The 26,991-nt window shown below is 33.0% G+C and overlaps 1 protein-coding gene across 1 annotated transcript in view; it reads left to right on the forward strand.

Moving 5' to 3' along the window:
- LOC149076708 (U2 small nuclear ribonucleoprotein A'-like) overlaps positions 1-26,362 on the forward strand; it is an 82,758-nt gene extending 56,396 nt beyond the window's left edge. Inside the window, exons 6-9 of the mRNA XM_089244332.1 lie at positions 648-815; positions 15,305-15,404; positions 21,470-21,565; positions 26,190-26,362. Of these exons, the coding sequence (XP_089100458.1) occupies positions 648-815; positions 15,305-15,404; positions 21,470-21,565; positions 26,190-26,191 (366 nt within the window). The 3' untranslated portion in view covers positions 26,192-26,362. The remainder of the gene's footprint in view (positions 1-647; positions 816-15,304; positions 15,405-21,469; positions 21,566-26,189) is intronic.
- The last annotated feature ends 629 nt before the right edge of the window (positions 26,363-26,991 follow it).

The raw sequence follows: 26,991 nt of genomic DNA on the forward strand, positions 1-26,991 counted from the left end.
TTTGCCCTGGGCTGACGAAATTTTAAAGTAGCCCATCGTTCGAGTCGGGTCCCATTTGGTATATATGCAAAATTTGGCGACGATCGATCTAAAATTGTAGATTTTTATAGAGAACATACACACACACAGACAGAAAATCAATTTTATATATATAGATATTAATGAATTTCTGTTGAGTAACAGAAATTCATTAATATATATGGTTTAGACCGTTATATTCGGGTAAATGGTTAAGATCATTTTTAAAACCATGTATAGTTCACTATTTAATTGCATTGCAAATCTCATGGTATTTTTATGGTGAAATAAGAACATATTGGTTGATAATCAGTTTTTTTTTTCACTTTTTCTGGTTAAAATTTGAAGGGATTGAGTACTGCTTATCAGGTCTTTTAGACATTTTGTGTACAAGATTGAATATCTAATTGTCCTGTTTCTGCATACACATTTAAGTTTCCTAATCATTTACGTTTTGTTCTACACAGGGATTCTTGAAAGCAGTTGGGAATTTTGCGCACATGTAAAAGTCTGTGCAATATTGAATGCTCTTTTTCAACTAGTTTCTTGGCTTTTTACATTTTTCTTATTATTTGTGATATATCTTTCATTGATTCTGTCATTTTATTTTTATTTCTTTTATTTCTCAGGAAAGAGAAACTGCAGCAAAACTTTTCAAAGGAAAAAAAGGTAAAAAGCTTGAAAAAGAAATTGGTAAAAGGTCAAAAACTTTCGTTCCTGGGGCTGTAATTTCTACCATTGCTGGAGCAGCAAATGAAAAATCTGGTTCATCACAGGCTGATGTGGAAGCTATAAAGGTAAATAACTTAATCTTCAGGATATATGCAGTGTTTCAAAATTCATGGCACAAATGTTACAGGGGGATAGCACAAATCACCCTACAATGTATGCTCAGAACAGAAGTGCCAGAGGGGGTACTCATATTGTAAAGAAATGATTATTACAGCATCTGCTCAAAACATTTTTGTGTATGGTACCAGTAGCTTCAGAAATCCTGGCAACCAGGTTAACAAGGTCTGCATCGGAATTGACTGGACTGAATTGACTTTCATCATAGATGAGGATCTTCGTATGACTACAAAGGAACAAGAACATGAGAAATGGGCAGCATGTGGTGGACATGCAATGTGATTGGGTTCATGCAATTGGCCTAACCACTCTATCATTCAGGATACATTGCATACAAGGTGTTGCACACTACCACATTGTAATGGCATGCATAGCCTTATCTGTGCTAGGACAGAGTCAGTAGTTCTGACAACACCCCCCTCTTGCTTAACCATAACATGAAGTATGAATCTCCATCCAGGTGACTTGGCATGGACTTGACTTTTAATGGAAGCCCCCTCAAGCATTTCACTGTATCAGTTCCAAGCATGTATTGTAGGGTTGGGGTTTTGACGTCAAAGGTTTTTGACATGACAAGCGTCAAAAACAGGTTTAAACTGTCAAAAACTGTTGAAATCTGTCAAAAACTTAAATGAATGTTTTTTGATAATGTTTTGAACACAATAGGTATATAACATGATGAAAAACTTACTTTTTTGTATATTACAATGCTTTATTTTTAGACATTAATTTATTACAATAATTAAAACAAAATAATTTGAAATTTTGAATTTTTCAACATAAGAGTCTAGAACATATAAAATATAGTTTCGTGGTTCATTTTATCTAAGCTACTGATTACCTGTGTTCAATTTGCTAAGTGGAATAGAGCTGCTTATTCAAAATATATTCGATAGGGGCATCACAGAGTTAGGTTTTAGACTTCAGAAACTATAAATCAGTATTAAAACAGTAAAATCTTATTGTTAATGTTATCAAATAATTTTTTTAACCTGATAGATATGCTAAATAAAAAAACACTTTTATGTAGATTGAAGGGTTTTATATTCGGAATTATAATTACTGAGAATCTATTTTGATATTGTAAATTTTCTGACCTGCCCAAAATTTTATTCCATGTGAGAATTTTCACACAGAATCTGTTAATACATTAATTAAACTCATTTATTTTCATCTAAAAATTTCTTAGAGCTCAGGGTGAGCTCAGGGGGTCAATTCAAAGAGTTTTAAAGAGTATTTTCAACCAAAGCAGAGGCGACAAGACTTGATACCTAAAGCATTTGTTTTGCACATTTAAAATTAAATACAGCTTCAGTTGGAAAACCATTGTATTATAAATGCTAGTAAATATGCCATATCATAGTGCAGAAGTAAGAATAACTAAGTTCGACTAAGGATAAGTTACAGGAGTTCATAGCTGCCAAGTCTCCCGAATTTTTCGGGAATCTCCCGAATTTTAGCTTCATCGCTCGACCTCCCGAAAAGTTCTTAAATCTCCCGAATTTTTACGAAAATCACAAAAATCCCTAATTGTCCCTAAAAATTCCCTACTTCATTAAAAAAAATCCCCGCGTATGAAAACAATCCCTAAGAAATTTCTTGTGGGGCATCTTTTTTTCCCTTTCGAAATGACGTCACACGTCGTAATTGGGGAAATCCCCTTTTTAAAGAAGTTTTACAAACCCTCTGATGTTAACAAGAAAGTTGTTTGTCTTATCGTGCAGGGAAATGGCTTAGCAGCCAATAGTCCTGGATAATAATTGAAGATTCTAGTGACGCGCACATGGTCAAAATTTCTTTTGTTGAAGTTACGTACGTGCGATATAACAAAGCATGAATAATGATAAGCAAAAACATATTTAATCAATTTTAAAGATACTTATTCCGATGAATTTCCTTTCATCAAATGTTCCAGAAGAGGGCCGACTTTTCCTTTTTGTACAAGTTGTGTTACGGACATAAACATCGGTCATGGAAAGACTGCCATCATCAGTCGTGAAGTGAAAAAAAAACATCAAGCAAGTGTCACAAAAAGTCAGTGTTCTTCAAAAATTGACGGTGTTTTCCTTCATCTTCCGATGATTTTGGGGTCATTCGCGCCGAATGTTTGTTCGCAGTGTTTCTGATTGAACACAATATTTATTTTTACATCATTGAAGTTTTGACCTCCAATTTCACTTGTTTTTTGCGTAGGAATTTTATTCCCAAGGGTTTAACTTCCACGTGTGTAAAATCCCTATTTTAATTTGACTTCAGTAGGGATTTTATTCCCTACGCTTTAACTTTTATGTTTGGAAAATCCCTATTTTATTTGGAAAAATCCCTATTGTATTTATTAGGGAGTGGTTTTAGCATAAAATACGGGTTTGCGCGAAAATCTCCCGAATTTTCATTTTCAAAAGTTGGCAGCTATGGGAGTTTCTTAAGCTTCATGTACAAGCTAGCATTGCCAAATTAAATGACATTTTAGTTCTACAATTTAGTATTTTGATTGCCATCTTATATTTCAATGTTATGCACAATAAGAGTATCTCAGTGATTTATCTAGATAATTTAATAATAACAGAAATCAACATTACATATTTGATGTAATAAACTTTTTAAACACTTTTCTGTTGTAAAAAGAGTACACCAGATGGTTTATATCATAGCACATATATAAGCAGCTGAAGAAATTTTGGAAGGTCAAGAATCATCTTGAATCAGGGAATGTCAAATCATTCTAAAGTTTTCCTTCCAGTGTTTATGTTATGCTTTATTCAAATTGTATATTTTATAAGGAAAAAAACCATTTATATTTTGCCCAAAATAATTCTGTAGAGAGTAGAAAATTATTTTAGAATCGTATTAAATATTTATTCCTTGTATAACATAGTTACTTTAAACATTACATGCAATTAACATGTGCATTTGCAATGGGAATTTTTATATTTAAAAGCGATATTTGAGGTTTTTGACAAAGGTTTTTGACGTGACAGTTTAAACTGCAGTTTAAACCATCAAAAACCTGCCAACCCTGGTTATTTGGACTTGTCTAGTTGTGTTCTTATTCCCCTTAATATTGTACCATGAATTTTGAAACATTCTGTATGTGGGCATGTAAAGATGGGACCAATAAATTTGAAATTTTGTTCACCCTATTTCCACAAGAGTAGATGTAGTTATATATTTTTTTTATTAAAGTACAAAAAATTCATATGAGAGAAAAGTCTGCAAAAAAAACAAAACAAACAAACAAATTGAAAAAAAAAGTATGCATATTAATGGAACCCTTCAGTAGTTTGTGGGGGGGCATTGTTCGACTTGAACCACTCTCCCGGTCCTTGGGCCCATTTGTTAAGATGCCAGTAACTGCAGGAGTGGCATTAGTATTACTAGTCCATGAAATATTGTCTTGCCTTCATGTATGCAAACGCAAGCAGGGATTTTAAAGTAAAGCTCCTGCCCAATCAGCAACTTGCTGCAACACCTGTAAGAGCTGTGGCACTCAGCAAAAGAACTACCAGCTTATCCAGTCAAATTCATAATGTTTTGAGCTTAGTGCTGGGAGCAAAATGTAATTACAGCATTGTATGTGTTTGTGTATAAGCTGATTAATCTTGTTCAAAAATTTGTAATGGAGAAGGGAGAGAGTCAACTCACAAGTTTAACTGACAGTGGAGCTTTAGTTAACGAGCATAATTCACATTCAGTGAACGTTCTCATTATCAGAATCACTCATATATCAAATCAGACTTCCTTATAGGAAATAATGGAGACTTAGATGATTCGTTCTACAATTCTTCATTTTCATAAAAAAATACTAATAAAAACTGATCAATACAAAAACCAATTCACTCTTTCCTTTGGTGAGTCATCCATTATGTTCAAGAGTAGTCGGTTGTGTATGGAAGCAAGTTACACACTAATGAACCATTTTTCTTACACCAAATAAGCTTGGCGAATGAGATGCAATGAGGTTTGAGAACTTTCGTGTTAGTTTTTATGGTGATAGTATTCGAAAATCAACCTCGTTATTCAGTTTTTAGTAGAATTACCTAGTGCCTTTGATTGTAAGAAATGTTGGCTTCATTTATGGGATCACCAAATGGAGCAACCCTTTCTGAACTGCAATGAAGAAAACAGGATTTTTCAATTTGATTTTTTTTTGTGGAGAGACCTATACCCCTTTCTTCAAGCTGCTTAATTCCTCTTTGAACTACAGTCAAGTTCGGTTACAAGTTATAACATACCCCCTTGGTGATTTGAGAAGTGTATGTCATAATCAAAGATCTTAGGAAATTAGCTTATAAAGCAGTTGTATGTATGTATAAAGTGCATTATTGAGATTGCCTCAGACAAAATAAGCTTATGCAGTATGTATAGGCCCTATAGTTAGTATTAAATTTTATGGCTGTATTCACCGACGGATGTTAACATGCAAGAGCATGCTAAAATGATGGTTATTTGGTAAACTGTATTCTCCACAGACCTGTTAACAGCCGTATTTTTTGTGAAAATGTAGCCACTGCTATTTGGGCTGTTAAAAAATAACAAGCCTATCAACGCGTGCACGATAAGTGTGTTTTTTTACTTCTTTCCCCCCTTTCTTAAATTTTTATTTTGTGGATTTCTTTCTGGGGGTATTTTTCAAAAATTGGAATTTTATTTGTCAACTCTGAATTCCTTTTTTTCCATTGTTTCTCCTGGTAATTCAAAGTCAGTTTTGCTGACTTTAAATGTTTTTTTTTATTTCAATATTTTTTGACAATTTCATGGACAATTTTTTTTGGTAATTTCTTTTGAGGAATTTGAATTCTTTTTCTTCGTTTCTTTCTTGGATACTTTATAGTTTCATGAACTCTGAAATGCATATCGTTTGGGTAGTTCAAAGTTGATTTCATGGATGTTGAATTACCAAATATATATACACTGAAGAGCCAAAAAAACTGGTGTACCTGCCTAATATCGTGTAGAGCCCCCGCGAGCCCGCAGAAATGCTGCAACACGACGTGGCATGGACTCGACTAATGTCTGAAGTAGTGCTGGAGGTAATTGACACCATGAATCCTGCAGGGCTGTCCATAAATCTGTAGGAGTAAGAGGGAGTGGAGATCTCTTCTGAACAGCACGTTGCAAGGCATCCCAGATATGTTCAATAATGTTCATGTCTGGGGATTTAGGTGGCCAGCGGTAGTGTCTAAAGTCAGAAGAGTGTTCCTGGAGCCACTTTGTAGCAATTCTGGACATGTTGTCGCATTGTCCTGGTGAAATTGTCCAAGTCCGTCGGAATGCACAATGGACAGGAATGGGTGCAGGTGATCAGACAGGATGCTTACGTACCTGTCACCTGTCAGAGTCGTATGTAGACGTATCAGGGGTCCCATATCACGCCAACTGCACACACCCCATACGATCACAGAGCCTCCACCAGCTTGAACAGTCCCCTGTTTACATGTAGGGTCCATGTATTCATGAGGTTGTCTCCATACCCGTACACGTCCATCAGCTCGAAGCAATTGGAATCGAGACTCGTCAGACCAGGCAATGTGTTTCCAGTCCTCAACAGTCCAATGTCTGTGTTGTCGGGCCCAGGCGAGGCGTAAAGCTTTGTGTCGTGCAGTCATCAAGGGTACACGAGTGGGCCTTCGGCTCTGAAAGCCCATATCGATGATGTTTTGTTGAATGGTTCGCACGCTGACACTTGTTGATGGCCCAGCATTGAAATCTGCAGCAATTTGCGGAAGGGTTGCAAGTCTGTCACGTTTAATGATTCTCGTCAGTTGTTGTTGGTCCCATTCTTGCATGATCTTTTTCCGGCCGCAGCGATGTCGTAGATTTAATTTTTTACCTGATTCCTGATATTCAAGGTACACTCGTGAAATGGTCATATGTGAAAATCCAAATTTCATCGCTACCTCGGAGATGCTATGTCCCATCTCTCGTGCGCAGACTGTAACACCACGTTCAAACTCACTTAAATCTCGATAACCTGCCATTGTAGCAGCAGTAACCGATCTAACAACTATGCCAGACACTTATTGTGTTATATAGGCATTGCCGACCGCAGCGCCGTACTCTGATTGGTTCCATTTCTCTTTATTTGCATACACATGCCTGGACCAGTTTTTTTGGCTCTTCAGTTTATATATACACACATCTGCCTGTAATGTTTTTCATTAAACCATCATGGAAAAACACTTTAAATGGAAAATCTCATTGATAATGAATAGAGTTGAGACCATTGCCCCCACAAGGACATGGCTAACAGGGCTCCAGCCTCAGGACAATTACCATAATTTTTTTTCCGTGCTATAAATGCATTATAGAAGGGCCTGCCAAAGATCCCAGCCTAGGGGTCCTGTTCTAATGATTTGTGAGGGCCATGGGTGGAACATAAAAATAAGTCATAATAAGCAAGAACACGTTCTAAGTGGAGATGCTATAATTGCATCGAATGTATATGTAATAATAATGAAAACATTTACACAAATTTAATTTAGTGGACTTTAAATCTTTTTTTTTATATGTACAGTACGCACAGTTTTTAACCGAACAATGGAGATATCTTGTGTTCTATTTATTGTAAAAAAAAAGAAAGAAAGGTAACATTCTTCTTCGTTTAAGATCTTCCATAAGTTTCATAAGTTCATTTTTCCTTAAGGGGTCATCTAGATGTTAAAACTAGATCCAACTTTTGAAAGTTCAATGGTAACCCCATTTTTTTCTTCCTTATTTGGATTTAGTATCTCAAATGCCGAAATACCAAATTTCATCAATTTTGAACGAACAGTTAGTGAAGTATAAATTATTGAAAAATGAGTGTTGTAATGTTAAATAGAAACATCTTGTTTTTGAGCATAATTGCTGAAATAATATAGGTATTTCATTACTTTTTATTTTAAATGATAGATTCTAACGGGCCAAACATAATTTGATTACTCATTTTGCATTTGGTTTTTTTAAAAATTATGAGATGAATTATTAAAAACATATTTAAAAAATTTATGAATAGAAGCATACATTAATTTTTACTTCGTTCGAATGCATAGTTGGAAACCCAATAGAATCAATTTTCATTCCAATCTGACCTCTATTTCGCAAGATATCAGCGATTATATGAAAATGACCACTTTTAAGTAAAATATACTAGATGAAAAATTTACAGGAGACCTTCATCCAGCAGTGGATTGAAAATGGTTGTTGATGTTGATACTAGATATAAATTTGAAACTCATTGAAAAATTTCTTATGACAAATTATGCCAAAATGTTTAAATATGAAGCTCATAACTTTACTGAAATAGTCTATTATTGTTTTAAGTATACGTTGATACGATAAATAAGTCATCCATCCAGTTTTTCAATTTTTTTTTAAGTATTCGAGTAAACAAATAAACAACAAAATTTTGAAATTTTTCACTATTTCAGAAATTTGTTTCATTCCACAGACAATATTCATGGGCTGAAATGGTAAATATAATAATGTGCAAAGAATTCACAAATTAATACCATACAATTAGGTTGATAATATTTATGGAGATAATTATCAATGAATAACGGTTCTCCCAATAGTATAAATCATCATATTGTGCACCAAGTTTAGGGTAGTGGGTGTTGGTGGAGTCATCTCAGCTGAAATCACAGAATTTTGTTTCATCCATATTTGTTTTAGCATTGGGTCATTCCGTGTCAAGTCAACACAGTGATTTTACTCCCCTTCTCAGATTTTGATGAAACTTGGCACAGAGGTAGCCTACATGTAGATAAAGAAAACTACCCAATTTCATTAAAATATGTCAACCCATTTTGAAAATATGGCGATGTGAAGTTGTCAAAATTCACTAAAAAACACCCCACGGCCATAATTTCAAATTGCTGTAGCAACTCCCCTAATTAAGCTAAAATGATGGGAGAGGTGTCATTTTGCAGCATTTTTTATGAGCTTTCCTACGATATACAACATAATATGGGTTTGAGATAAAATGTTTTTTTTTAATTAAAATTAAAATTTAAATTTTGAATTTATCAAAAAGCGCATCTTCAAAATTTTTCAAAAAATTATATTCAACACTTCACATTGTTGTTAACTAATTCCCTAAGTATGAAAGTGGGACTGTCATGGGTTTACTACTTTATAAAATTTCAAAAATACATATTTCACTAAAAAAATTAACATTTTTGTAAAATTTATAGATTTAAGTGGAAATATACATAACTCATAAATAAATCTTTAGTCTTTATTCTTAATATATCTATGTACACATTGAAATTTACTCTTAACACATACATTCAAATGTCACTTGCCAAACTTGATACAAACAGTATATTTTTTAAGATTTACACTGTCTTTTTGAACGCTTCATTTGTTTTTACAGTATCATCCCCAGGAATTTGATATATTCTTCCTGTTGGTGTTACTGGGTTTACTTTACAAAGAACATCATTTACAGATACCCGTAGAATATCAGGTTTTGTAGGATATGCATAAGACAGTGATGGGCCAGCTGGGTGAAGGAAAGTAGCTTTAACTTCATCAAGACCTTCGTCTTTTGTTAAAACATAAGCTAGCCACCATTTCCTGTCGTAGATGGCAGTAACATATCCATGAATATCTCTTAAAGCCAGTTTTTCCAGAGATTTTGTGACTGTTTCAACAGTAGATTCTGTTGTACCTGAAAAAGTTTTTACTAATATTTTTGATGTACTTGATGCTATCGGTATAAAGGCATGTAACCTCTGTGTTCCTTTGATGGTAACAGATTGACTAAAGCATTGTTCTAGAAATCTTTCAGTTTCAATGTACTCTTCTTGTGTTGAAAATTCAAAGTGTACAGATGTTATGTTTTTAACTACCTGATAAAAAAGTTGTTGTGGAGTAAGAATTTGGTTCTCATATGGCCTCTGCAGACTTGCTTTTGTTACTAATCTCTTAACAGTGCCACCGACACCATCGCAAGGTCCTTTTCCATGTGCAGAGACAAAAAAATGCCATTCTGTATCGATGCCAAAATCTTCTTTGTGGAAACATAAGTTTATAAAATTCTTTTTATTCTTGTACTGGGCTGCACTGCCATCCGAAAAGTAATATATCTTCTGTACAGTTTGAAATTTGTTTTTTAAAAATTGAATTAGCTTTTTTTGAAAACAGTAAACTGCTATAGTGTTATGCTCTAGACAATTAGAAATTATGACATAGCTCATATGCTCTGTTTTCTTCTCAACTTTGTAATACATTACAAAGGGGTGCACTGTTGCATGATCACTTGACCAATGATAACTCAGGACCTCATCTTGGATCACAAAAGTGTAATTCTCGGAGAAGTCACATGTAACAACATATTCACCCTCATTCAAGTTTTCCTTGACTTCATTTACAAAAGAGCTTTGCTGCTTAGCTAGAAAATCATGGAGTATCAGTGTGGTCAATTTCTCAGAAAATAATTCGATAAACTCCAATGAGGTCTTCTGTATGGTTTCTAAGTTACATCTGCCTACTGAAACCCATTGTCGAAAAGTGATATTCTCAACCATATTATTATCAAATGAATTTTGTAGTGTACTTTTTATTTGGTCACTTCCTGGGCAAGAACTACAGTTTCCCATAATGCAATGAATTGCATTATGGCAATGAATTGCCAAACAGTGTTTATAAGAGGCCAATTCTCCATTGGTTAACAAACCGAGCTTAGCATTTTCTATCATAAGTTTGACATTTTGATGTGTAGTGCAAACACATACTGAGTGTGTTCCACTATGTCCTGCTAAAATGCAGTGTTTTGGGCGCTGAAATAATATTTTTTTTTTCACTAATACCAACACATCACAAAATATTAACGTTTAAAAAAGAAACTTAATACCATCACATTTAATCACCAACAACATTCACATCCAACTGCCAATGAATCAGTATGAAGACTGATCAGTCCGCCTATGCCCACAGGCAGTTGGAACCAGTTGGACTGGTTTAAAGTAGTTTAAACCAGTTAAACCATAAAATAATCACCTATCATAGTCACTATTTGCATTTTAAACACATTAAAAATAAATTTATGAAAAAAGTGAAAATTTACTTATGGGTAAGTTATGTATATTTCTGCTTAAATCTATAAATTTTACAAAAATGTCAATTTTTTTAGTAAAATATATATTTTTGAAATTTTATAAAGTTGTGAACCCATGACAGTCCCACTTTCATACTTAGGGAATTAGTTAACAACAATGTGAAATGTTGAATATAATTTTTTGAAAAATTTTGAAGATGCGCTTTTTGATAAATTCAAAATTTAAATTTTAATTTAAATTAAAAAAAAACATTTCATCTCAAACCCATATTGTGTTGCATATCATAGGAAAGCCCATAGAAAATGCTGCAAAATGACACCTGTCCCATCATTTTAGCTTAATTAGGAGAGTTGCTACAGCAATTTGAAATTATGGCCGTGGGGTGTTTTTTAGTGAATTTTGACAACTTCACACCGCCATATTTTCAAAATGGGTTGACATATTTTAATGAAATTGGGTAGTTTTCTTTATCTACATGTAGGCTACCTCTGTGCCAAGTTTCATCAAAATCTGAGATGGTGAGTTAAAATTTATATAAAAATTGTGTTGATTTCACATGGAATGACCCCATTATTAAAAATTGGGGAATTGCAAAATGAAACTAAATTATTATATAAAATAGAGCAATGTTCGACGGAAAATTTTTTTTTTTTTTTCTAAATTGATGAAATTGTCGTCAATTTGCTTTTTGTGACACATCATTTGAAATAATTATGGTATAAATATTCATTCAGTCACAAATATAAAGTCACTAAAATGAAGAGTAATATAAAAAAAAAATGTTTGTTTTTCACCTCCATAAAATAAAAACTATTTATCTTTTAACAGCACTAAATCCAAACACTTGCATAGCATATGGAGTATTTATCTTTCGAAACTTGTTTGATGTGTGTTTTTTCCCTGCAATCAACCTTCAAATTCAGTTTTTTATTGTTTAGAGTGTCCCAAACACATTTTCACTCATATCTCATTTTTATACTTACAGCAATGAAATTTTATTTTCAGTGTATATGCATTGCAATAAATCAGATAAGATGGAAGAAAAGTAAGGGTTTACATTGAAGATTTTGAAGTGTGAACAATAATAAATATGTAGATGACCTCTCATCAAGACGAATCACACATAGTCGGGTAGAAAATCACAGGAAAGGAAAATTTATGAATGAGGAATCTATGAAAAGTATTGTTAGACAACTTTTTCTCAGCCCATCGCTATTTCTACCGACCCATCTGGTGGCCAATTTGCTGAAGTTAAGAGAGGCTAGAGGCTACTGATGCCTCTATTTCAGTGCCTCATGACACAGTGCGTGAAATAAGGAATTTAGGGTTGTGTTTTCAGTGGTGTTGATTAGAAATTCCAGAGAGGAATATGGACAAGGCGCATGTGTTTTTCAATAGCAGTGGTGTAGATGGTAGCATTCTTGTCCAGAATGCAAAAGTGCCTGGGTTCGAGTCCCAGCAAAAACCAAATGACTTTTCTTTACAAGTTCACCTTGGCAGAAAATTCAGAAAATATCTGTTTCTTTGGTATTGTACATTATAAAGAATATTGTAATTTGTGATATACTTAGATTTCCATTCTAAAGCCTCACAATGGATGAATAGCGAAAATGCAGGATTTCAGCTCAAAAAGGGAAAAAAATCCCATTTTGAAATAGAATGAAAATAGTGGAACAATTGCGAACATTTTGCAACCAATTATGTGGGAAAGAAAAACAGTTGTCCCATTTTACCAATACCTTTTTATCATTCCCTCTTCAAACCTGAGCCAAAAGTGGTAATACGTTTTTCTTTTAATTGATTGTGGTTTATTGCATGTTAAAATGGCCATAAAAAGAAAAAGAAATTGATTATATATAATTTTGGTTTATATCTTTACTTGGGCCATTTGAGTTAGGTGCACATATATGCACCTTGGGTCTTAGCTTGTGAAAAAAAAACCATTTAAAACAGGGCACAACCAAAATGGGCATTCGCGACAAGATACATCTATTAGCACATACTCGAAACAAAAGCTAACTCCATGTATCCAAGTTTAGATTTACATTAAGGCCCCTTTCACACGGAGCGGATGCGGGTCCGCATACCCTTTCAAACGAGCGCTGAAGATGCAGATGAATCGCCCGCATCTTTAGTTCGAAATTCGTGCATAAAAACTATTTTTTCGCAATTTTTGTAACTGTTTTTCTCCTTCACCCCTGATTCAGTGCCCATATGCAGCCTAGAGGTATTCTTTGGTGGTTTAGTCTAGAGCCACATAGAATATGGGAATAAAGATGTTTTAATTCCGATCCTCACAAGTAGTCGATGGGAGAAAATGTCTTCAAATATTTTCAAAACATTTTGAAAAAAAAAATCCGTCTTTCCGGAAAAATATGAAAGAAAAATTCCAAAAACATCCAAAACTAATATGTTCCTAAAAAAAAAATTCAGGAGATATCAAAGAATTTGCAAGTAGAAAAAAAGGGGAGGGGTGGGAACGTTCAAAATGTCTGTGCTTAGAAATATTCATATCACAATTCTGTCTTAGGCCGGGATTACAGTATAAAAGTTTTATAAAAGTTAGTTTATAAAACTTGAAAAATGCAACCTATAGGCCGATCAGTTAAGTTCGCTCGAATGTAACAGATGTGTTTATTGGTTACATTTTTCAAGTTTTATAGTGTAATACCAGCCTTAGGCTGGGATTACACTATAAAAGTTTTGTAAAAGCTCTTTGATAAAACGTGAAAAATTCAACCAATATTATCTTATTGGTTGAATTTTTTGAATGCAAAATGTGTGTGTGTGTGTGCACCGGTTGCATTTTCTTGAATGCAACCGATGCGCCTATTGGTTGAATTTTTCAACTTTCATAAAAGTTCTTTTATAAAACTTTATAGTATAATCCGGGCCGGATTACACTATAAAAATTTTATAACAATTATTTAAAAAAAAGCAACTAATAAATTTATCGGTTGCATTTGCTCTAATGCAACCGATAAATTTATTAGTTGGTTTTTTCAAGTTTTATAAAATAACTTTCATAAACCTTTTATAGTGAAATCCCATCCTTAGATTAGTCATTTCTGAAATATAAAATTTCATTTTTTAAGTTTATAGACTGAATATTGAGTAAAATAAACTTGTAGGTATCGGGGAACCACCAAAAATATTCAAGTGCTAGGGTCTTCAAACGTCTTAATCCGGCCCTGAGTGAACACGTACGTGGATAACGTTGTTTAATAAAATAATTTTTTTTTAAGTTTGAAAAAATTAAAAGATTAAAAATTTAAAAAAATAATAAAAATTTAAAATAATATTTCAAATATTTATAATTTTTTAAATAATTTAAAAAATTTGAAAAGAGAAAAATTAAAATTTTTAAATTAAATTTAAAAGTTATTAAAGTATTTAGTCAATTAAATATTCGTAATGAACAGAACGGCTTATAATTTTGGTCCCGTCAGTGGCCATTGTTGGCAGGTTTTATTGTATAAAATTGTGAGATATGGACAAAAGGCAGTTAAAGTTGCTATATCTCCATCTCAGAAGGAAACAGAGGCATAGACGTATGTGGGTACATCATATTTGATGAACAGAGACCCTCATATGGTGTTTTTAAGGGTATTTATGGCAAATAAAAAATCACCTTCAAAAAGTAGCCAAAGATGCGGACGAATTCGCTCCGCATCCGCATCGTCTGAATAGCTCTGAATAAACCTATTGTCAAAACTTGTATGTGCGGATGCGGAGCCCGCACTTAGGTTTTGACACATGCGGTATATTTTCAGATCATTTAAGCGGCCTGTGGCATATTTTCAGATCATTTAAGCGTCCTGTGGCATATTTTCAGATCACTCAAGTAGGCCCATGGCACATACACTGATCAATTAAATGGCCCACAACACAGTTTTAGAGAGATTCCACCATACTTGAGCGATCAGTGGCACATTTAGAGATCCCTTAAGTGTCGTGGCACAGTTTTAAAGCAGTAAAGCAGTGGCCCCCCAGTGCAGCACTACATCACTCAAGTTACCAGCTGCACTTTCCCAGATTACTCAAGTGATCCACGGCATAATTATGGATCACTTGAGTGAGGCAGGGCACAGTTCCAGACCACTTGGATCTGTGAAACATTTAGAGATCACTAAAGTGGTTCTGTAGGGGACTTATCAATAGGGTTCAGGTCTCCACAAACTAGCAAAAGGTTTTTCTCATTTTTGACATACCGAGTAAGATGCCATTAAGAATATTTCATGTTTTTATAAAGGATGGTTGGTGATGTAAGCATCATTCAAACCCCTCTTGTCACCAAAATCAGAACCCCCCTCCCCCATCAATGCTGACGTAATACCTGAATGACCCCCCCCCCATATCTGTTGAATAATGTTTCTCTTTTTTTTCCTATATAGAATGCTATCAAAAAAGCCTCAACTTTGGAGGAAGTAGAGAGATTGAAGCAGGTGCTGAAGTCCGGCCAGATACCTGGAAAAGATGGAAAATCAACAAATTGTGTGTAATTCTGTTTCAAATCAATTCTTTAAGTGGAAATAACCACATTAATTTCTTTAAAAAGATTTGGTATTTTCTTTTAACAATTGATTGTATGAGTTGTTGTGACAGTGAAGAAAGAGTGAAAAAATCAAACATTTTCACATAATCATCAAATTGAAAGTTTTTTTTTTGTTGAGTTTTTGCTCGTAAAACTCCTGTCCTAAACAGAGCTCTACTTTTTACAATTTCAATTGGCTTTAATGAACAACGGATAAGTAAGGCAAAATTGAAAATTTTGTTCTATAATTTGAAATGAGTACAAATATAGGCCTACAGATTTTTTTTTTTTAAATCAGTTTCATCGACAAAACAAATTAGATTGTAGATGTGTAAAAAATTTATTTTTTTAATAAGTTTATACCTATAGAAAATCAACTAAACTTTTCATTGTTTTGCTGCTAGATTAGCTGCAGCATGAGCCACAAATGATGAGTTTGGGCAGCATGCCAGATTTTTTTTTTCTTTTCAGAATTTGATTCTGTTCAGTCCAAGATAAATTTATCTTTTTAAATTTAAAAAAAAAAAAAATTGGTTTTAACTCCTCAATGTCGAGTGGCCAACTGCATATCTTAATTCTTTAATACATGTTAATATTTCACAATCTCTATATGTTTATTCTGTTATTTTTATTTATCATATTTTATTGTGAGTGATGAATGTTTGCTGCTTGACTTGTATGGATCTGAGATATATTGTAAAGAGCATGTTTTAGGCCATTGAGCTAAAAAACCCTCTATATAATTATTATTGTAAAGAGCATGTTTAAGCCTCATGAGATAAAATGCCCTGTTTAATTGAAACTGAGTTGATAGTTTTTTTTTACAGCTAGGAAGATATGTTATAATTTCATAGAAGTGAAAAAACAATTTTACCAAAGAAAATATCATATACAGCAAGACGTTGGTTAACGAACAAAAATTTTGAACAAATTTTACTCGATTAACAAGCGATGATTCATATTATGAGCAAAGTTGTGCACTTTATTAATTTTCACATTATCACAACTGAGCTGATGGTTTTTTGGTTTCGTTCACATATGTACTGTGGAATTGTGGGTAATATTTCCTTTACAGTCTCGGTCAGTGCAACACCCCCTAGAGAAGAGAATCCCCCCCTCTTCTTTAGTGGTGTTGATCAGCATTCTTTACTTGAAAAATTAATACACGCCTCAGTGTGACTGTTTACGATACAAAATTAAATGTAGCATGGTTAATTCTGTTTGTAGAAAACTATGGGCTAATTATATTATTGAACGTGACTTTGAGGGCCTGGCTCATGAACATTTGTCGAAGAGATAGTGTCCTTGGGGAAACACCATGGGACTGGAGGTGCATGAGGATGATATTCAAGGACTGGTGGTAGAGCACGGCCAGGAGTTAACCTTAGATGAACTGATGGTTTTCCTTTGCATGTAAGAGTTTATGGACAGTGTATCATCTAGAGAAGACAAATGAAAAGTTCCTCACTTTTCAAATGAGACTAGAGATATGTATAGAATGTGGGAACCTGGAATCTGTGCGTAATTTTCTAGAAAAGAACCAGTCAAAACAAGCTGTAGCAAAGCGAGCAATGAATCTGTCCAACGAGACAATGCAATTTCCAATTCCGGAGAAATCTTAAGAAGACAGCAAAAGGAAGTGTCATTGGATAAGGTTCTTTTTCAGTCACATAAAAATAATAAGATAGCAAACACCAGAGAGTTCGTAAATCATCCTAAGCTATAGTCCTCCTCTCTTTTGTTGTTTATAGTAAATTTGTAATTGTTATAATATTGAATATTTATTTATGACATTATTGTGTTATTCATTGTTATTGTGTTGTAATATTGATTTAATGTTGTTTTTGTTAGCCATTTTTGTGTGAATGAATAGTTGTGGAACAAATTATCAGAGTATCAATTATTTTGTATGGAAAAGTTTGATTCAATAAAATACGAGCGATTCGGATAACGAGCATGTTGGCAGAATGAATTAAGCTCCAAAACCAAAGTTCCAGTGTAAATTTTTAAGTAATACAAATGTTACTGTATGATATTATATACAAGATTTTATTTTATAAACGTAAAAAATTTCTAATTAAATCAATGATTAGTTTAAAAGTTATAATTTTTTTACTAAATATCTGCAAAAACCAGTGATTCCATTTAAATCTCCTTCGGGCTTGAGGGGTTAATAATCCTCTTTAATTGGTAATTTAAAATTCAACTCTTTCTTTGAGTAGCTAATCTTTTCACTACAAATTTACTTTGAAGCTATTTCTTGTTTTAGCATTACATTCTATGATGGGTTTATTGTAATGATATACAGTAAAACCTCTCTTTTGCAGACATCTATAGGACAAAAAAGTTTGTTCATAAAAGAGGATTGGCCATTAATCAGGGGTTTAAAAAGTGTACGTTAATTATACATGGGAAAATTATTATTTGATCGTAAAAGAGGGCTGACCACATCTGAGGAGTGTCCCTTAAGAGGAGGTTTTAGTGTATATGATAACTTTACCCTGATAATTACAAGAAGAAATGAGCTCACTTGATTGTTCAGTCGAAATAGTTTTGAGTGCTGCACTGTTTTAGAAAAACAGATTAAAGTTTTAGGGGAAGTCAAATTTTGAAAAAAAAATATAAGGATATGTTTTTGAATATCTGGGAAAGAAATTTTTCTCATGTTGGCATAACGACAGAGATTGTCATGATCAATCTTGTACTACAATGTCTAATTTTTCTCTGAATTTGCCAAAGAACATAGTACTTATAAATTTGCTTTAAGCGTAGGAGCATATTCTTAAAATTCAAGGATTGCATAACAATATGTTGAAATAAATAATTGTTTTGCCATATGAAACAGAAACCTGTTTAAAACAGAAAATAATTTCAGTTTGTTGCCATTGTTTTATACGCTTTTACTGTATTATCTTTTGTGCAAAGGAAAAAAAAAATTCTCCCTGTATTGCAAATCACTGGAATGTGATTCAACAGGCTTTTAAATACAAATGCCACAACAGGCAAATTGCCTATTGAGGTGGCTGAAAAAATTATGCCCATAAAAAATATGGGTGTCATGTAACCACACAATACAGAAACCAAATATAAAAGCATATATTACCAAAAATAATAATAATTTATAACATATATTGCACTGCCCATAAAAAAGATTATAATTGTCTTATCTAAGTATGTATAACTTCTCGATTTATCCCACTGTGTCTATTGTAATTTTTTTAAACATGTCAATCATGTTAGAATTCATGACCCCAGAAGTAAGCTATTCCATTTATTGGCAACCCTATTAGAGAAAAACTCTCTGCGATACTATAACCTGGAGTTGTCCCGTACTAAATGATGCTGGTGTTCCCTTTTTGAAGTAGTTGATTGATGGCAGCATTCAAAATTATTCACTCATCTATTTATGATGTGATCATGATTGAAATAAGTATGTCAATCATGACCACAATATTGATAAAACTTTCAAAAATTATATTCCTGTGATCAGATTTAAATAAAATATGACACTCTGTATAATAACTTTGAAGGGAAAAAAATCATCTTTCTGAAAACATGAAATTACACATATTCATCAAGAACAGCAGTGAAAGAATCTGAATAAAAGTTGAATGCCTCAAAATAAAAAAAAATAATTATACTAGTTTGAAAATATTTCATAATTGTAACATTATCAAATATATTTTCAAACTCATAAACCAATTAAACTAATTAAATTGAGGATGTCCCATTCCTTCCTCTAGTAGATTCATGTATAAAAAAGTCTCAAACACAAACCACACAGTTTCCAGGATGAATGTCATTGTTTCAATATATTTAGAAATGTTCTCTTTTAACTATTGTTCATCCAATTTTCATTCAAAAAGTTACTAAACTAAAAAAATATTTCACAAAATTAAATTTATTTATTCACTTTCAAATAGGGAAAATTATTTTTATTTTTGCAATTTATAATAAGGTAAATCTTTGTCCAAGGTTTGTTAGAAATAAATGTTAAGCATTGAAAGCTTCATATATTAGCAAAAACAGGAGCAAATTAAAGTAATTTATTTACTCATGAAAGCAACTGTCACAATGTTCCCAACTTTTTTTCAGGATTAAAATTCCATAATGTTTTAGTTCAATCAAAATTGGCCCTATTATAACACCTTTAAATGAAAGTGCAAATGCATGCATATTATGCAATGAAACCTTTCTATATACTGTATGACCTAGAATTTTTTTTTTATAGACAGGTTATTAATGTAGACAGTTTGAGCATCTGTGCATTCAATGTTGTGTATGTATAATGTTATGAATGTACAGTCAATTGGCAATAACTTGAATTCTGATAGCTGAAATATCTGTTCAAGTTGAAGTTTTCTCTCGGTCCCAGAACCTCTTTCATATTTTACAACTTTTCTTATATATATATATATTTTAGCATTTGGCAATAGAATTTAGCAGATTCATTTGTCTGCTTGAAAAATGTGAATGACTTTCTCACAAAAGAAGAGATAGGCAGTCAAAATTTTTTTGACAGAAAATAATCTTGTATACACTTTATGATTTATTTCATTTATACAAGTATTACCTATGCGTCATTTCCATAATACAATATGTACGTCTAGTTTATTTCTAAATATTTTCTCTATCTCTCATTTAATAATTAAATATTTAATTAGAGAAATGGTTCCTAAAGTGTAGGTCACAAAGGAAATTCTCCGAAATAAAAACATCCAAATGAGAAATTCATTCTAATTTTAAAAATGTCAAAACTAAAAAAATGCCTTTATACTCACCTGAGCTAATTACCATGTATCATACAATGTAATTTTATCAAATTATACTTGCGCAACAATCAATATATCAAGTTAATATTGTTACGAAAATTATAGATAAAACATTTTGTTGAGAACCCTCCAAAATTTACAAACTTCGCAATGTCCTGTTGCCGAACGAGAAATGCGAAAGTACAGTGTAAAGCATCCAGATTCTTCTGAAACATTAGTTTTCTGGTGTCGATGCCAATTTGAAAACTGTGAAATGAAGTTTTCTGGAATCTTTTTTTTTCTCGAAGCTTCGACCTTACTTATAAAAAGTGATGTGATCACAAGAGGGTGGGTCAGTTATTGGACTTTATGCTCAATACGTGAACTCTATTTGTCATGTAAATAGCTGTTTTCTGCAAAATAAATCTGTGAGGTTCTACAAATTGTTTCTCTGCTTATTTGAAGGACTTGTGAGAAATTATCCAGAACAATATCTATACAGGGTGACTCACTGAAAATCACCCAATTTCAAAATTGTTTCCTAGGAATTAAAAACACAGAATATGATGAATAATATAAGTGAATATGAGAAGGTAAATGTGGTCTATGTTTTATGAACAATTTTAGTTAATGGTCGATTCCTAGTGCAGAATCATTCTGATATTGGAAAATTCTTTGTTAACCATCCTGTATACGAAAATCAAGGAACATACACCTCGCTACACTTTCATCTTGCATAAGGAACATTAAGTACATCAAAAAACAAATATTTATATAATATTTAAAACATACATATATATTGAATATTGCCTAATTAAAACAAGCATTCCGAAAAGTGCTTTTGCGACAACACATTTATTAGCAAAAAAAATTGGTTTTCTAGGACATGGTCAGCCTATGTAAGGCATCAGATAATTTTTTTGGTCAAAGGGGGGGGGGTTTGAGATAAAAAATCTGGAAATGTACTTCTAGCTTCCTAAAGAAGCAAACTTATCGTTATAGACAGATGCATCTAAGAAGTGATTATTACTGTAGGCAGGTTCAAAATACATTGAATAAATAAAAATTCTGCTGTGGGGGGGGGGGAAGACTGTGGAAAATATTGTTATAAGCAGTTTATCATTATAGACAATATCGTTATACACATGTTTCACTGAATGTCTCTTTATATATTTAAATCAGAACCCTGGTGTTTGTCCCTGTGATATTTCTAATATTAGCTTATTTTATGAAAGCTTTTAACTGTATTTATAGATTGTTTTTTTTTTTTCAAGCTGGTTGCATTGACAAATCTAGTGAAGAAAATGAACAAGTAGAAGAACAAGAACAGATGGACACAGATGATACACGAACCAATAATGAAGAATTATGTGAGTCATTTGTGAATATTGTGAATTATTTTACAAATCCTTTAATTTGTAAATTTGGCCCTGTAAAATAAATTATTTATCTAAAAACTGAATTCTCTCCTGAAGAGCCTAGTAACCGTTTTGATCAAGTGATTGAGATTTAGATAACAAACAACATTCTTAGCCTCTTTGGTAGCAAAGCGAGCTGCTGTGTTGGTTGAGTGGTCATAGTGGTGGACTTTCATTTCAAGGACACGTGTTCGAACCCTACTGTTGCCACAATGGTGGCCAGCTGAAGTTGATTTTCTGTGGTTCCAACTTCAAGTCTCTCTACAGAGCAATGATACAATTATTCAGTCATTGCATTTCACTCATAGTTAGAAAAATTAATTACAGATGACAACACTACACATAAGCATTACACAGAAACAGACTGCACATCTTCCAGCCTTTTTTGAACGTGTGCTTTTCTTTCTCTTCACTGAGACGGTTGCAGGCCATGATCTAATTAGGAGTGGGAGGTAGTAAAAGTGAGGAAATTTTGAATATCCCTTAAAAATAAATGATTCCAGTCTCTAACACATTAAAGTTGTGTTGCTTGACAAAAGTTCTGGTGGCATCGTCAATGCGTCCGTTAAAGATGCTCATTAGCAAGTTCTGGTGAATTAATGTGAATGTTTCATCTACATTTGTCTCATCTACATAATTTCTAATAAGCTTTTGACATTTTAATTTTAATGGATGACTAGCTATTATACCCAGCGCTGCCTGGGATTTCTCCATATACCAGCAGCTTCAAAGAAGTAACAAACCATTGTAAAGGGATGAACGTGTCTGAAGGCATTGTTTGGGAACCACAGTAGCCAATTAGACATGTCCTTCTTGAGTCTCACGAACCATTGTTGCTTGACTATTTTTTTCCCATTTTGGGCATTTGCCCAGCACTGATAAACTTTTACCTATCATTCAAGTTAGGTCTTGTTTGGTTTTATACAGTAAAATCTGTAAACTCTTTAACGAACCTGTATTAAGCAGAAACCTGCCTTCAACAGAAAATAATATTGGGCCTGTGATTTCAATGCTGAAGAGAAAGGAAAATTGTACCTATTCACATCAAAATTCATGGCCATGTCTATGACAAAGCCTACCCATTTTTTTATTCTTATAAAATAATAAAACAATGATTGCTCTTCATCTGTTGTTTCTCAAAGTGTGCGTCAAGTTGTCAACCTTTGTTAGGGATGTAGAGGTGAACTGGAGAGATTGATTTGTTTGCTTATTTATGCTTTCAGATGGTTCTTTCATAAGTGAAAATATCTACTAAATTATTCTGGAAAGCTGTAGATGAATCATAAATTTGGCAAGGAAGCCACGAATGACAAAAGTTTGAGAACCACTGTCTTGATCCACGGTAGCAGTTCTCAACCACTCGTGCATCGTTTTTTAGTATATAATTTCTATGGTGGAGTCCCATAGACCTTTTTTTTAACTTATTCATCAAATTTACTGATCTATTTTATTTTTCTTCAGAGCACTGTGGCGCATTTGTTGAGAACCACTGATCTATGGCAATGAATTTATAAATGAATCAAGACCTCCATAACACAATAGGGTCTCTAGATAACATACACCACCTTGCCATTGCTTCTATGGACTTTTTTTATAGTTTTCTTTCTAATATACAGGGTTGGCAAATTTTTGAGGCATGGGCCATTCGATTTCAAATCATCCAGCAAAATGCCGAAATGACACCCATAGTCGCAGATTTTAATGATTTTTTTTTATTTGTCGTTTTCACCATCCTTACTCACTGTGTAAAATATTATTTGCATATCAATAAAACTTTTTGAGAAAAAAAAGTTAAAATTTATCAAAAAAAGATGCGGCTCAATGTTCCAAGGCTCGATTTGTAAGCTGCAGTGTTTAAGAAAATAAATCATAACTTTTTAATTTTCAATATATTCAAGTGAATTTTCACTAAGGTGTTCGCAAAAACATACAGAATAGAAATAAAAATAATTTGTACACTAACATTTGGGAAATTTATATGCAAAAAAATTGTCAACTTTTTTTTTCTAACATTTTTAGATCAGAGGTACAGCAGTTACTGAAACAACTTTTATTTAAAATTTCTCCTAAATAAATAAAATAAGAGATTGATTGGGTGGTAAAAAAAAATAATTTTTTGACTGTCAATATATTTTTTCTTGTTCATCGCACAAAATTCATCAAAATAAGACTAGGTCACTCCTATTTTAAAACATTAAAATAATATCAAAACGAAACCCATCATCTCAGATTTCAATTATTACTTTTATTTATTGCTTCAAACATATTTGTTGACCATGAAAAATTTTATGTACACATTTCAAAAACTTTCCAAGGAAAAAAAATTCTAATGGCACAAATGACATTTCAAAGACTAACCATTCGAACAACATTGTTTATGAAAATAAATCATGACTTTGCAAATTTAAAAGAAATTTTCACTAAAATGTGCTCACGAAAAATTCAGAATATGATTTGAAAAAAATTCTAATCTTTTTATAAAAAAAAATCATACAATACAATCTAATTTTTTAAACTTAATTTTCATGAATTTTTTTGTAATAACACAATTTTTCAAACTTTTTTTTTTTTAGAAGACGCGTGGCATGAGTTTTCTAAACATTTTCTTTTTTCTAAATTATTCTTTAATATATTTCATCAGACTATAGAAGAACAAGCATTATTTTTTTTTAATTAATATATTTGGCACAAAAAACATGATTGTACCTATATAGGCTGTTCCAAATGTTTGTACAGCAGATATCTCTGCAACCGTTGACTTTAAAAACATACTTTCAATTTAATATTTTTTCAAATGACATGCTGTTGCTGAAAATGCCTTAAATTTTACAAAGGGCTGTATGCTTAGAAAAAGGGAAAAAGAACTTTTTATGTTGACCCTGTGTGCTAAAACTTCCAATTAGTGAAATTCTTGCTCTGAGAAATCATTTGCAAAAAACCCCTATATTTTTAAATGCAATATTCACTCAGATTTAACGTCATTGAAATTCATGATATTTTAGTGATTTAATGCTTATGTAGCAAGTTCATACTGACTTGAAAATCTGTGTGTTCAGTTATCCAATGGTATGAAATTTACACATAGGTTATCAGACCTGTCAACTCTCCGGATTTAGGTGGGAGACTGGATTTTTAACCCTTCCTCCTGCTCTCTGTATTTGTTAAAATTTCTCCGGATTTTGGCAGAAAATTATATTTTCTGTGAGCTTTCACGTTGTCGTGACGTCAATGACTACCGTCGTCGTTAGGGAAAACATCCATAGACGGCAGCCGTGGCCATTTCCGTTGAGCAGCCATAAAAAAGTATTGGTGATCGCATTTAAGCAACTGGCAAAGACGTGGCTTTGTTTACTTAGTGTTTATCTGTTATTAGGCAAATTCTATTGGTAATTTTTGATGAAATGTTGAGGTGGGGGGGGGGGGGATGAAAGAAAAAAAAAATCAGATTTTGTTCTTGAAACTTTTCCCTTAGACTTTTGAGCATAACTGATTTTCAAGAACTTCGTATTGTTATTCCGATTGATTTTTTGTCATTTTTATGAAATTCTTTGAGTTTTTAGGGCATGTTTTATGGTTATTTTTTGAGAATTTTTAGGTCAACAACATCTGGGCCTTGGTTATTATAAATGAACCCTTCTGTTTACAAGATGGTTTAAATGATTATGGTTAGTGAAATATGTATATCACAACATGTTGATGAATATTTTTCCCAATTTTTTATTTACTAAGTGGAGAGATTTGGTCCAAAAAGATCTCTAAAGGTTATTATATCAGACAGCAAATGGAATAAACGATTTTAATTTTGTTCTCAATTTTTGAGGGAGACAATGAAAGAGGTATATCTGTGTGTGCCGAAATATTTACATATAAAGGAATTGTAAGCTGAGCATGCCATTAGTACGTGAGGCCAGGTCTCAAATTCATTGGGGTTACAATATGTGCAAGAAACCTGCTAATTGATTTCAAGGATTCTCCTGTTTATGAACAACCTATTTGCACCCAATACTTGACGTCAAAAACCCAATCCTGCTAATACCATAGTTGACTACGCTTTTATCTTAGCCAAAAGGCTGAGAAGCAATATACAATATTATAGTTGACTACTTCACCACGTACCAACTCTGGCCATACCTCTACGTTACCATATCAACTACATTTTAGTGCCTTTAATGAGTTGGGTTGGAAATTAAGGAGCCATTTGTCAGTGGTCACCTCAAACTTGTTAGGAAAAATATTTTATCTGTATTATTTTTTGCTTCGAATGGGACCTGACAGCAACCTTCACTGTGGTAAATGAACATCCTACCACCGCACCACTCATGGGCACTACCATAGGTGACTGGAACCTCTCTGAATTATCTCTGTCGCAATAAAACACATTCTTTTGTATAGGCCTTGACTAGCAATATTGCACAAATGGCAGTTAGCCTGTGCTTATTCTTTTTAAAATATCCCTTTATAATTTAATAACAAAATCTAAAATGTTTTTTAGAAATTTTTAGATTTTTGACTTATGCCAAACACTTTATTACTATATGAATTTCTGGCGGATGTTTTTTCTTTTGTCTTCACATAGGAATCATTCAAGAAAAATACCCATATTACTGGAATTCTGGACGGCATTGTTTGTGTGTTTGGAAAGACCTTATTGTTCGAGTTGCCAAAGCATGAGGATGTCCTAGCTTTTTTATTTCACTTTCATGCTTGTATTTGTATTATTCATGAATGAATAAACTTTTTTTTTTGAAATTTTGATGAAATTCATTACACACTTGTTAAAAATATATGTGATGAGGTTTTTTAGTGTAGATAAAAGGTACAGGGTACATAGCAAACGTGTGTGTGGGGGGGGGGGGCGGTTATGACATTTTACGGTGAACCGTTGATCCTAGAAGTATAATTTCAATTTGAAAACGTTTCTCAGACCTGCCAACTCTCCCGATTTTTCATCTTTCCTCCCGCTCTCCGTATTTGTTAAAATTTCTCCGGATTTTGGCAGAAAAATAGATTTTACGCGAGCTTTCACGTTGTCGTGGCGTCAATGGTTACCGTCGTCGTTACGGAAAACACCCATAGAGGACAGCCGTAGTCATTTCCATCGAGCAGCCGTAAAAAAAAAGTCTGTGACCGCATTTAAGCAACTGGCAAAGACGCGACTTCGTTTTCGTAGCGTTTATCGGCAATCATTTATCAGGGGCATGACCTTGGTTGCCGAAATTCCTGTATAATCGTTATTGTATTCCATTAATAGCCGCGCGGAAAACACGTTTTTACGTCGGCAGCTTTGTATTTTGAATTTTTTTAAATCGTTTTTTCCGATTAAACATCTTCAGAAAGAAAATATAAAACTTTAAGATATATAAAGCTAAATATGAAGT

Source organism: Pholcus phalangioides, unplaced genomic scaffold (assembly GCF_987345545.1).
Source record: "Pholcus phalangioides strain wild (caught in Gottingen) unplaced genomic scaffold, Ppha-v1.0 ptg000015l_1, whole genome shotgun sequence".
Taxonomy (NCBI): Eukaryota; Metazoa; Arthropoda; class Arachnida; order Araneae; family Pholcidae; genus Pholcus; species Pholcus phalangioides.